The sequence below is a fragment of the Melospiza melodia genome, chromosome 5 (assembly GCF_035770615.1).
Source record: "Melospiza melodia melodia isolate bMelMel2 chromosome 5, bMelMel2.pri, whole genome shotgun sequence".
Lineage (NCBI taxonomy): Eukaryota > Metazoa > Chordata > Aves > Passeriformes > Passerellidae > Melospiza > Melospiza melodia.
The window spans coordinates 76,559,992-76,573,287 of NC_086198.1; the positions used below are offsets into that span (position 1 = coordinate 76,559,992).

General features: G+C 38.2%; 1 protein-coding gene across 1 annotated transcript in view; it reads right to left on the bottom strand.

Annotated features, from left to right (window-relative positions):
- Positions 1-13,296, bottom strand: part of CFAP99 (cilia and flagella associated protein 99) — a 52,910-nt gene that overhangs the window by 10,361 nt on the left and 29,253 nt on the right. The window contains exons 7-12 of the mRNA XM_063157505.1: positions 12,674-12,754; positions 9,591-9,656; positions 8,601-8,660; positions 4,634-4,722; positions 2,175-2,379; positions 428-569 (exon numbers count right to left, since the gene is read on the bottom strand). Coding sequence (XP_063013575.1) covers positions 428-569; positions 2,175-2,379; positions 4,634-4,722; positions 8,601-8,660; positions 9,591-9,656; positions 12,674-12,754 — 643 coding nt within the window. The remainder of the gene's footprint in view (positions 1-427; positions 570-2,174; positions 2,380-4,633; positions 4,723-8,600; positions 8,661-9,590; positions 9,657-12,673; positions 12,755-13,296) is intronic.

A 13,296-nucleotide genomic window follows, 5' to 3' on the forward strand; every position in this document is an offset into this window, starting at 1 on the left:
GAATTGCAAAGGCTGGTAGGCTCTGCTAGTCCATTTTGGAGTATCTAACACTCTTTGCCTGTCTCAATCCTTATGAATACAAGTGTGGAGATACACAAGCAGAGACATCTGCATTCGACAAAAAAGTAGAATTACTTACATGTGCTACTTTTAGATGGAAGGGAAACTGGTTGCAGAACATTAGTGATGTATATCTCCTGTTTAAACTAAGAGTAATTCCAATGACCAGTAGCTTAGAATTTCTCATCTGCCCATTGCCAGCTGATTCCTGAACTCACATTCATACATTAATGGGAATGTATAGCCTGGATCTTTCCCTCAATTTCACTTTCCCTCCTATAAAAATTGTAATTGGCCCACTAAAAGAAAGATGAAGTAGTCTAGGGATATTTAACATCACCTCTCATTTTTCTGGCAATATATATACCTATCTGTTGTTTGTATTCCTGGATCTTTTCTTTTACTTGCTTTACATTCTTGTGTCCTTCCATGACCTGTTCCACCAGCTCTTTCATTTCTTTCTGTTCCTGTAGACGTTTCTCTGCACACAGGTGCATCAGCTCTGCTTTCTAAATCACAAAAAACAGGTGAATACAACTCCTGATCAGTGGTGATCTGAGTGCCTCAAATCATTGAAACAGGGTACGGACAATTGGATTCAAACTATTACATCATCCACAAAAGCAGAAAAGGACAATGGCTGGGGACAAGAAAGAGTCCCAGATTTAAGCTCTCCTCTCTGTGTTTTATTTACACATAACTGCCCTGCATGACATTTGTACTGCTGCTTTCCATAATTCCCTCCTACATGTTTCCAAGAGCAGACAGAAGGAGTAATTTCTGGATCTGGTTGTGAGATAGCAAGAAGTGTGCTTAATCTAATATACTGCTAGTTGTGTGCCTGCAGGAACTTCTTGGCCCAAGCCACAGCTCTGTAATGTCAAGTCCACTTTTGGGTACCATGCTCCTTTCTTTGTCAGAGGAAAGGAAGAAGGAGCAGGAAAATTGATTTTCTCAGACTAGATTCCTTGCTGCTCTTCCTGTTTTTGATGGAAGACCAGAGTTTTAAAAGAAGGAAGCAGGTCAACATGGCAGCTGAACATTGGTGAATATCTGGAGATTTGCATGTGGATGACATGCTCTGCTTGTTGACAAGTAAAGGGAACTATGTGGAATTGGTTGGGTTAGAGCAAGTCTTATTTGCACATCCCCAAATCTATTCATTTTGAGACATTTCTGCTAACAAATAAAAGACATATGCTCTGAAGTGAATATAACAATTGCAATACTTTTGGAATGAGTATGAGCAATTATACTATGTTCAGTTGTACACTAGGTTTCACTTTAAGTTCTTGCTATAGTTCATTTTATGTTGCTGAGACATTGCACTGACATTTGTGAGATAGTCAAAAGACAGGTACTGGCCTACAGGGCACAGCAACAAACTGGAGAAATAGAAAAAAATGTGATGGTGGCTGTGAAAAATTTAAAATCTGTATTATTTGGTGATTCTTGATCACCTGTTTAGTTTATAAGAAAAGCACTGGGGAAATGCAATGTGAGTTGTGAAAATAACAGAAAGATCTAGCAATGATTTTGAGAAACTGATTTGCCAGACTGAAAACAGTGTGAAAATATTTCTTGGCATAAATATGCAGTTTTCCATACAGATGGATCCAAAGAGGGTTGTCTGTCTGAATTTTCACCTAAGAGAAATCTAGATGTTTCAGATAGTATGAAGTAAATTGAATTACATCTGTTTAAGAAAACAAATGCTTTCATATTTGGGGCTCTCATTTTAACAAGATAAAAAAAATCAGTTATATATTGTTGATTTCAATGCTAATGGTGCTTAGTATCTCAGTATCTGTTCAAAAAGGATTTGCATAATGACAGAATATAGGGGAGCATTCTTTGACCTTCTGCTTTTATTCAATTTACTTCATAAACGTTAATCAAATTTAAAAAAAAAAAAAAACAAAAACTTGTAAAAAGTACTTTCATGTACAGCATTGCTGTATCTGGAAGTTATAGCCCTCTTTTCCCCTTGTTTGCAGACTCCAGTGAGTAAAGACACTGCATAGAATTTTACATCTCTAATAGCAGGTCTCATCTGTGCTATGATTTGCACAGATTGGAAATCAGCAAAATTTGAGCCTCCCTGTACGAATTACCTCTTCTCTCAATAGATCAGCTTTCTTCTTATTTTCTTGGGTTACATTCTGATGGGCTAGAACTGCCTCTTCATAACTCAGTTTTCCTTGAAGCTTCCTACATTCTATTTCAGCCAGTTGATCTTCCAAATCTTTTCCACGCATCTGTTTCTGCCATTCCAAGAATTCAGATGAGTCTCCAGCCCCTTGTTGCAAATTTTCAACTCTGCAAGAGAGAAAAAAGGAGAACACTATTTCAGGGATCTGGCTTTGTAGCCCTGCCTTGGTTTGTAAAGCATTTCCATAGCCTTTGATAGAAAGTGTTTGATCTCTGCAGAGAAAAAAGGCAGAATCACAAAGTCATTTGACAGATGTATTTTAATTCCAGTCTAAGAGGTGTTCCTACTATGTGTAAAGCCTGAGAAAGCCAGACTGGAAGAAAGTGCATGAGAGCATGCACCTGAAAGTTTTCAGTAAAACAAAGCCCCAAGAGAGGGCAAACTTTAGCTGAGTATGGATTCTCATAAGGAGCAGAGAGAAACAGGTAAAAGGATGGGCATTTTCTCAGAGGACTGCTTTGCTTAGAAGTTGAAAGAACAAATAACTTTCCTCTTTGACAATCTTCTTGTCCACTTTAACACAGAGAACAAAAAACTTCTGCTTAACACTATTTCTATATTGTATTTTGTCAATTAAATAATATTGCTGTAATGAGGCAAAGAAGTATTCAGCTCTTAAACAAAGTCACATTCCTATTTTTTGTGCTCAGCTGAGAAAGAAAAACATAGCAAAGCCCTGGAGCAGGCCCATGAAAGTCCTGCAGCAGAAGAGGGAATGAGCCAATAACTAGGGCAGAGACACAAACATGGAGTGAATTGCCTCTTACTGCTGCTCCCCAATGCATATGCATGTGATATATCAATTTCTATTTATATCTATATATATTTATCTTTTTATATATATATATATATATATATATCTGTTTTGTCTTAAATGCAGCTGAAGATTAAAACTCATTAAGATAAAATAGTGTCAAGTTACAGGGAACTGTTCCTTTGCTGAGTGGAACAAATTCTTCCAGCCAGAGTGAACAGTAGCATATGTAATATGGAAGAACCTCAATATATGTGAATAGCTGATAACAGAACCTGACTGATGTTTAATATCTACCTGCTAAAATCCTGATGCATGAACCAATACTGTTAGGTCCAAAGATCAAATCCAAACTTAGGTAGTCTTTCCAAGACTTAAAATGCTATCAATATTTAGTGCTTAGCCTGCTAAGCCAGGTGGATTAGAAGTAATACTAAAGCAGGATAACATGATATAAGTTTTATCTTTGTGAAGTTTTTTAGTGAAAATGTTATGTGATTCTAGCTGTAGAACACAACCTTCAGTGGCCATCCAGGAGTCACCTTTTCCCCAGTAAACATCCTCTGAAAACCTGTGTTGCTGAATAAGGAGGAATCCTTATGTCAGGATTTCTTAGAGTGCTAAATGCACAAACTGACCTGCAACCTCTTATTACCCCCCTTCCCCACAGCCTGGATTCAGTGCTTGTGTTCAAAGACAGCTCTGCTGCAGTGTGACTGTCAACACTGGATGGGAGTGGAGTGAAAAGAACTGTGTGAGGAAGAGCCATGGAAAGTCCTGGTTGGTGTGTGTGCAGTTTCTTCCCAGGAGACACATTTAAGCCTGGAGTAACAGCCTTGGTCCCTGCCTAAGCTGCTCCATAGATCAGCCTGCACCCAGCCTGGGGCCAAGCTGATCCTGCCTTCTTGACTTGGCTTCCTGGCTGGACCTTGGCCCAGACTGTTGTAGCACCCTTGGCTGACCCTGCTGCCTGTCCCTGAATCTGTCCTGCTGCCTGCCAGGGGACTGTGGAGCTGCTGCCAGTGAGGACACTGTCCCTACATGTCCTCCTGTCACTCTCAGCTCTTGGCTTATCTTGGTTTAAGAAACAGCACATTCTTAGTGTGCTATATCTTACTGTGATAGAAATGGACAGGTATTGTTATCTACATATAAACAAGTTCAAGTATCAAACTTGGCATGTAGTTGACCACAACCATTGAAGAAAATGGAGATATATGAAATTATTTGGCTTAATATAAATGCATCTTGTACAAAAGACACAGAAACAGATGTGTATTCAGGTCATTATTTAGTCTGGAGAATTGGAATAAATGTAAAAGTGATACCTGTTGGACTTTGCAAGTGAACACTAGCCAGAGTGCTAAATCAGAACACAGTAACACTGTACAGCATCTACACAAAAAGAATTACTTTACTGTAGATCTTTTCTTCAGCCTACTTCAATCCACTTCTCTCTTCCTTTGTCAACTGTTTTTATAGAATAGAAAGCCCTACAAGAGAACCATTAGTTTAGTTTACCTGGAATTTTCTTAATTATCTTTGATGTGGCTCATATCCTAAATGCAGGGATGTGAAAAGCAATCTTAGGTGGAGCGTGGTCCTACCTTTTGAGCTCCTCTTCCAATTTCCTCTGGTAGAGGGCACCCTCCCTCAAAATAGCTGCTGTGTTCAATTTAATGGGTATATTGTCAATCTGTCAGGAAAGGGAATGTATATTCCATAGTTAGTAATGTAAACCATGAAACAGAGTCTAAAAACATCTCAGTGGGTTAAATAAATTGACCCAAGACAGCATAAATTTTGGTTAAAGCATTCATCTAGCATTAATCTGACATTCACAATGAAATTGCATGCTGTTCATAAACTACTCAAGCTGCTTAAGAAATCAGCAAAGTCCCCCAAGTGGATTATAAATTTGTAATCAGTCTTGGACCATGTCAAATCCCATAAAATGTCTTCACTTCCTTTCATATTTTCCAGTGCTCATATATGCTGTGCTAAAGGATTTGATCTGTTTTGGACAAAGACAATAAACTGCCTCTCTGAAAGATGTTCTGTGAGCCAGAACAGTGAAGTAAAAGAAACGTGGCACCTTTCATAGGGAAATCTTGGAAGCATTTTATAAACAATCACTATTACAATGTAGAAGCATTTCCAAGACAACTGGAAACCATTGCCATATCCATTTTCTAGACAGTAGAAGTGAAAAACTGTTCTCAGTGACTTTCAGGCCTCAAGGTGTAACTTGGACTAGATCCTATGGCTGCTTTGTTGACTCTTCAAAGTATTGTGTTAAGACTGATTCCCAGACAACTTCTAAATACTGAGGGAGGAAAGGATCAATCTCTCTGCCAGTTAAAATTGCTCCCTGCACAGCTAGAGAAAATGGGTCACCTTTGCAGACACATGTAAGAGACCTGATCTGAACCAAGGCAAAGCACTGCTGCAGAAATAAGAACTGAGATCATTCCTGCAGAAAACAAAGCTTAATCATAACACGTTTGACTTCTATCCAGATAAGTTCTGTGTTCAGAATTCAAACATGTATTTAAATTCCAAATGAAGAACTTAATGAGTAGCTGAGAAACACATGCACAGAATCACTCAAGCTACATACTGCAAATATTGTATGCAGAAATATGAAGTCTCCTGAAATACATAACTGGAAAAAGCGTGTGTTATAATTTATATTAATTAGATAGGTTGAGGATAGCAAACACATTCCATCACCTAGAATTCACTAAGTAAAATTACTGGTTTTACACAGATAGCATATTTTAATGCAAGAAAATTAATTACCTGTCAGTTTCTTGACAAAATGATGATAACTTGAAGCATTTAGGAAAATAATCCAAACCAATGTATTTTATTTCTTTTGTTTGACTTACTATGACTTCTTAATGCCCAATGATGTTCTGCCTTTTGATCTGCATCTCAACACATCTCAAAGCCTTCTGCCTTATATGAACAGTTTATATTTTATTCTTGTACTGTGTATAAAATGTTTCCTTAGACATTTTCTGACACATGTAGATGTTTCTATACTTTTGACAGTTTTCTGTGTACACAGATTTCATGTTCTGTATTTACTAACTATAATTTGGATAGAGAACTGAACTAAGAATGAATATGGAAATACCTTAAACTTCAGTTTCACAGTTTATTGACCAGAAATCTGATGGACATTGAAACAGAAATATGGCAATATAATTACAATAACTGGGACTTCCAAGACATGTGCAGGCAGGTATAAGTAAAATAAGTGAATAAATTCTTTTATGTCATATAGTATCAAGGAAGTTCTGAATTTTACTCATTCTCTTCCTGTTGTGAGGTATCTTCCCTTTTTTCAAGATGAGAAAATGGAAGTAAGGGGGAAAATTACAGAGCACTAATTCTTGTGGGAAAATATCATGTTCACTATTGCCACCTAATGAACATGCAACAACTCACCAAAACCAATAAATATATAAAGAGCAAATATGATATGAACAAGAGGCAGACTGACACAGAGTGATGATGCATTTGTACTCTCTCATTCTCCCAGTGAAAAAGATGAATAAATACTTTGGAACAGCAAGAGAAATAATTGCTGCTGCACATGGTATATGTCTCTAAAATTAAAAAAAATATTTCATATACTGTGGGTGTTCTAAAAAGAGGAAAGCAAAATACTAGTTGGTTAAAACATTATACAATTATATTAATTTGAAGATAGATTAAAATTTTAAAAATATATATATATAGTTTGGATTAACCATCCTCTTAGTATTTGTCTACTCAGAGAATGGCACAGGAAGGCAACCGGAATAGAAAGTATTTTAAAAGTCAATAACAATATGCCTATCTCTGCTTGAAAGTTACAGCAGCATCTTGAATATCAACTAACCAACCTTAAGGCAAATGTGTTTAGACAAGATAAAACTGTTTGTGCATCTAGAGGAGATACCAGCAAGTTTTAGAAGTAGGCCTAATCAATGCCAGAGGATGCCAGATCCATATTTTTCTTAATGCAATTTAGGCAGATGGCTTGACTCTTGTTAGTCTGCACTAAAGTTTTGTTATTTTATATTATCAGAAAGGGCAATGGAATACACAGAGTTTTGAACTGAGCCCACTTAATTACAGGTCATGTATGTTGTTTTAACTATGTAAATGTTTCCTGGTTTGGGTTTTTTTCTTTCTTTTTTGTACAGAATTAACTAGGATCTTATTACCTTACTGTAATTTAAATGCTGCTGGACTGTAAGCAAGCAGACTGAGTAGCTGATACTGTTACTAAAGATAACTTCGGTGTGTGATAAATGTCAGACAGGCTTTTGAAATACTTGCCAGATGCCCAGTCCCCCAAGTGGAGAATCAATCTTTTCACAGTGTTTATGAGCTGTACCTAAATACATCGTTTTAAAGAGTAGGCAGACCTGCTCACAAGATATTTGAGACCACAGAACAAGCACAGCTGAAATTATTCTGTATAAGAACTTGAAACAAATGAAAGGTGCCAGATTGAACAATACAAAACTGAAGATAATCTGCAGTGCAGTTATTGCAGAAACATCAATGTGGAAATTTCATGTGTTCCACTGTCAAGGCTGAACAGTTCTTTTCTCATGTTTGCAATTCTCTGACCCTTCAAAATTCTACAAGAGAAGCAATCAGGATAGTGGATTTCATGACCTCAGTATGTGTCTGAAGGAAACAAGGCAAGCATCCAGCCTGATTGTATATTGTGTATCAGACAGTCATTAGCTGGAATGATTGCTCAGCATTCTTTAGGATCTCATTTTGAAACAGTGATGTACTGATGCAAGATTGTTCTGTCCTTATGCTGAGTTCTTAAACCAAGGTTTCACAATTTTTTTTTTGCTGGGGAAAATTCTCTTTTCATACTATTTTACATAAAATCTTCGGCCTTTGTAACTGAAAACACTTTTAAGGCAATGTGGTTACATTGTGCAACTACACACAGTTTACCTCAGGAAACCAAAAGGTTTTGATCTCCCTGACCAGTCTCACCCAAGACCTCCACTCACACCATCTGCTCACTAGCCTGGGAGCCCCAGTTAGACTCAGACGGGTTTCAGTTTCCATTATGCTGGGAATTCTACTCCTGGTTGTGTCTCCATTTCTGTCTCCTGACCTCAGTTGCTGTTGTAGCTTTGTCTCCTGACTGGACTTCTGGGTGGACCCCAGCCAGACCTGACTTGTTGCCTTGTTTTGTCCAAGGGTGACTTGCTATCAGCAGAACCCATCACTGCCACCAACCTCCTCACATCAGACAGTGTGTCCTGCATGGTGAGGGCACTGCCTGTGCTTTCATCACCTTTGGCTCCTTATTTCTCTTCCATCATGGAGTAGCCCTGCTCTTGTCACTCCCTGACCACATCTTTGTGGATTATTAATGGTGCACAGGACAAAATCTATGAACCATAGACCCAATCCATGCCATGCTTCTGGCCAAACACCTTAGTGTAAAAACACAGGTTCAAGTCGAGTTTCCATCATGACAAGATTTGCACTTGTGTCAAATTTTCAAGTACATTTGACAACAGTTCCTTAAAGGTTACTCACCTTGCTTTGGATCTTTTGAGCCTTGAACACTGGTTTGCTCTCCATACTGTCATGTATGTTCTGTAGTTCAAACCAAAAATACATTATTTCATTTCAAAAACAAATTTTCAATTACTCAGCAAAAGATATTAGGTATTTATCAAAACTAACATATGAATATTCATCAAATATTCTTTGGAGAGTAAAAAATTCTACATATTTTGGAAGTGTAAAATACATAAAAACTTGCTATGTACACCCAACCTAGTAGGAGTATGAACATACAAAGATAGGTCCAAATATTGACTAAATAATGCTAAAGTAACAGTGATTATTTCTTTGACTATGAAATATTACTTACACATATATATGAATATATTCATCTTTCAACTGAAATAGATACTGAGAGGACAAAATAGGATGTCAAACACACTTCATGGAATTATTAATTAGTGGTAGAATTCTACTGATACTTATTAATTGAATGATGTTAGCTATAGATACTGATGTGAAACTGTCTGGTATCATGGGATGAAAAGACTGAATAGAATATGCAGCACTGATGCTGAAATGAATATATTACATACATAGATTGGTGACTTAACTGTGAACTGGGAATCAACCAAAGCGAGGATTCTGTATGAACGGGACCATTATTCCCTCAGCTTGGCTGCTCTGTGGCATCAAAGTTAATGGAAAATAATATGTGGATTTAGAGAAATATTGCCAGTTTGGAGATTTGTTGGAGCAGTTTCCCAGAAAGGTTGTCTCAAAATTAGGAAAATTATAAAGCAGCACCAGAAGTATAAGAAAAGGGGGTTGTACATTATGCATAAAAAGAGGCAAATGCAGGAATAGGGATGTGAAATGACACTATAGCAATAAATCATAGCACAAAATTCCTAAACCCAAATAAACATATTTTTTAAATACTCTAAGATATCTTTAAATACTCCAGTCATATTTCATCTCCCTACTGGGGAATTTTTCAGCATGTGTTTTGCACCATACCTCTCTCTTTTCAGGCTTGATGGCTGCACACCGGAACTGGTTAGTATTTGCTTCTAGGAGCAGATCCTAAAATTAAAACAATTCTCTTAAAAAGTGTGGTACATCAAAGTTCTGTAAGAGTAATTTTAAGTCTCAAAAAGTCTTATAGCCCCAACCACTATCATCAGAATCACAGAATGGCTTGGGTTGGAAGGGACCTTAAAGATCATCTTGTTCCAAAGCCTCTGCCATGGGCAGGGACACCTCTCACTAGACCAGGTTGCTCAGAGTTCTATCCCACCTGGCCTTAAACACTTTCAGGGATGGGGCATCCATAACTTTTCTAAGCGTCCTGTGTGAGTGCCTCACTATCCTCACAGTTAAGAATTTCTTCCTAATATCTAATACAAACCTTCCCTCCTGCAGTTTGAAGCCACCCCTCCTCATCCTGTCACTCCCTGCTCTTGTAAAAAGTCTCTCTCCATCCTTCCTGTGGGCTCTCTTCTGGTACTGGAAGACCCCAGTTAGGTCACCCTGAATCCTTCTCTTATCCAGGCTGAAGAATCCCAATTCTCTCAGCCTTTCCTCATAGGAGAGGTGCTCCATCCCTCTTGGTGGCCTCCTCTGGACTTGCTCCAACAGGTCCATGTCCTCTGTGGTGGGGCCCCAGAGCTGAATGCAGTGCTGCAGGTGGGGGTCTCACCTGAGTGGGGCAGAATCCCCTCCCTCACCTGCTGCCCACGGTGCTTTGGGTGGGCCCAGGACAGGGAGGTTTCTGGGCTGGGAGTGCCCATGGCTGGGTCATGTCCAGCCTCTCAGCCACAGCACCCCCAGGTGCTTTTCAGGGCTGCTCTGGATCTGTTCATCCCCAGCCTGGGCTGGCACTGGGAGCTGCCCTGGGTCACCAGCACTTGGTCTTGTTAGAGCCCATGAGATTGCCATGGGCCACTTGTGGAGCTTGCCCAGGTCCCTGGGGATGGAGTCCTGTCCCTCAGGTGTGTCACCTGCACGTGTGCTGAGGGTGCACCCAATCCCTTCATCTGTGTCATTAATGGAAATGTGAAACAACACTGGTCCCAAGATGAATTCCAAAAGCTTGACTTAGTATTTACATACATTTCCACTCCTGATTAAAGACCTCAAGTAAGCAAGTATTTATTTTCTCTCCACGGTTCTGCCTGGATGTATCCTTTGCACAGGACATCAGGCCTTTGATAGACCTGCCCATAATGAAACGTGCTGCTTGTCCAGATACCAGTTTAAAAATATCATAATCATAAATATCATAATTATATCATATTATGCCACATCAGTACCATTGGCAGGAACTGTTTTCAGACTGCTGACAACACCATGGCTTTGGTTTTGAGCTACATTAGAGAATTATGTTCAGGGTATCACTCCACCAGGGACTGATTCAATAGGCACACTCCTGGCATTAAAGCCAAGTCATTATACAGGGAATTACAAGCAATCATATTTTCAGTTTTTTGATATTTATTTTGTTTGTAAACCAAATCTCTAATCAAAGCTGTGGAACAATGACTAGATTTTCTAATGGCTTTCTGGGCAGCAGCTGATAACATCAGTGTTTCTATAACTGTCTAGAGTGTGGCTTCCAGTGTTCTCATTCCTCACAGTTGCTCAGATGTGGTTCTCACAGTTACAGCTACAGCTTCTGCAGAAATGTAATGAAACAAATGGCATTTTTCATACAAATTTCTGCTAGCACCCATCATTTCAGCTTGCTTAGAAAACAGTCTAGGGAATTGACCTTTGTGAATGGTCTGAATGCCTTTAATAGCATTCCAGAAGTGACAAAAAACTGCTGTTACTGTAGCTATAATTTCTGTAGTGGTTTATCTTTGTTTCTTGTATGAATGCATTTTCTTTATTGAAGAATGTGGTTGGTTGCTAAGTGATTTTACAGTTGTCATAGATTTTTAATGGTATAGGCACTGTGATATTTGGCTTTTCTTTCCCAGTTTTTCTAGAAAGCTTTTAACATGGAAATAAGCACACAGACAAATAGATGTGCTTTCCCCACGATATGGAAACTATAAAAGGATAAAAAATCATGCTGTATTGTTTTATAAAGAAATATCAAGCATAGGTAATGTGATGGACCAGCAAAAGGAATGCATAGTCAGAATCTGTCACACATTAAAGCTTTCACCATAGTTTAGGAACAGAATTCAGTGTCCCTTTCACATGGACATGAGGACAGCCAGTAATGAATAGACTTGTATTGGGTAGTAAAAACCAGTCAGGCATTTTCAGAATGGGGGTGGGAGAGTCCTGATAAACAGGAGCCACATGGCATACCTTTTATCAAGTTTATATTGTTACTTGATTGGATATGGTGACAACAGTTTGGGAATGGAGAAAGAAAGTGGAAATGGGCATTTAATTAATTCCTTTCCAAGGAGAAAACAACAACAATCTGCTTTAACTATGAGCTACCTCATTGAACAAGATTCATGTCAAAGTTTGGCTCAAATAGCAAGATCTGTTTTTTCCAGGCCCTCCCTTCTCCTGCTGTCTTAACACACAGATCATGTACTCTGTTTCTTTACAAACCAGGATAATCTCACACTCAGTCTGTTGAAGGCAGTGTATGAAGAATATGTAAGAGTATGAAGTTTGCACAAAAAAGAAGTCAGAATCTGCTGGTATCTTTAAAAAGTGAATAACATGGTTATTTTTCAGTTATTACAGAAAAAACCCTCAAAAAACCTGAATTTATTTTGTAATTTGAAGTCTTAATAAGTGAATACCCTATATATCCACATGTCCATGAGACTAGAAGGACCATTGTGAAGAAAAGAAAGTTATCATGTTTCTGCTACTTTATACAGCTGCTTGCAAAAAAAAAAGGTGAACCTTGTCCTGGACTATTAATAATAAAATAAAGAAGGTGGGGAAAAGAGTGCTAAAACAGAGCAGAAGATATAAACTTCATGACTCTAGAGAAAAAGCATGAGCTATTTAGTTACAAAAGCAGATATGTTTCAGATAAAGTTCAAGATTTGTGAAGATAAAACAATAAAGAAAAACTAGTTTAGAAGAAAGGAAAGGATAGAAGAAGAACAAAATACACTTACTTTTGCTTTTCGGATATTTTTTGTTTTGATTTCCTCTAGTTGCTTTCTTTCCTTTGGAGGCTTATAGATACTTGGAGGAACCTATATTAAAAGACAAAAATCTCTAGAATAGGGGATATAAAACATTCCAAGTGACACATTCTTGCAGGCAAAAAAAGCTCATTCACTTTTACTGGAGAACAGCAGCAGTTAATTTTTTAAAATATTGATTCTTTTCTATTAGTGCCACTCTAGAAGACAAGGACAGATTCCAATTAGTTGGAGCTACCCAGCTTTTCAGTTCTGTTCAATATAACATAACCCCTGCTCAAAAGACCAGAAAGAAAGACAATATTGGAAGTAGCTCAAGAAAGGCTAAAGCAATAATAAATCCTATAGGCCCTATCAAGGGGAGAAAAATATTTCCAGAACGGGAACAGTTCTGTTTGGCATTTCATAAACTTGACTTTCACAGCAACAGCAGCCAGATATGGCAGCTGAATAAAGTAAAGCTTTAAAGTGGCACTGTGCATGGTGGTAGGAACAAGTTACAGACTCCAAAGAAGTTCAGGGAAGAGAAATCCTTTGAAGTTTAATAAATACCCAGGAACTTCATTGTAACTGAGGAGGTCTTGGAGCTGAAA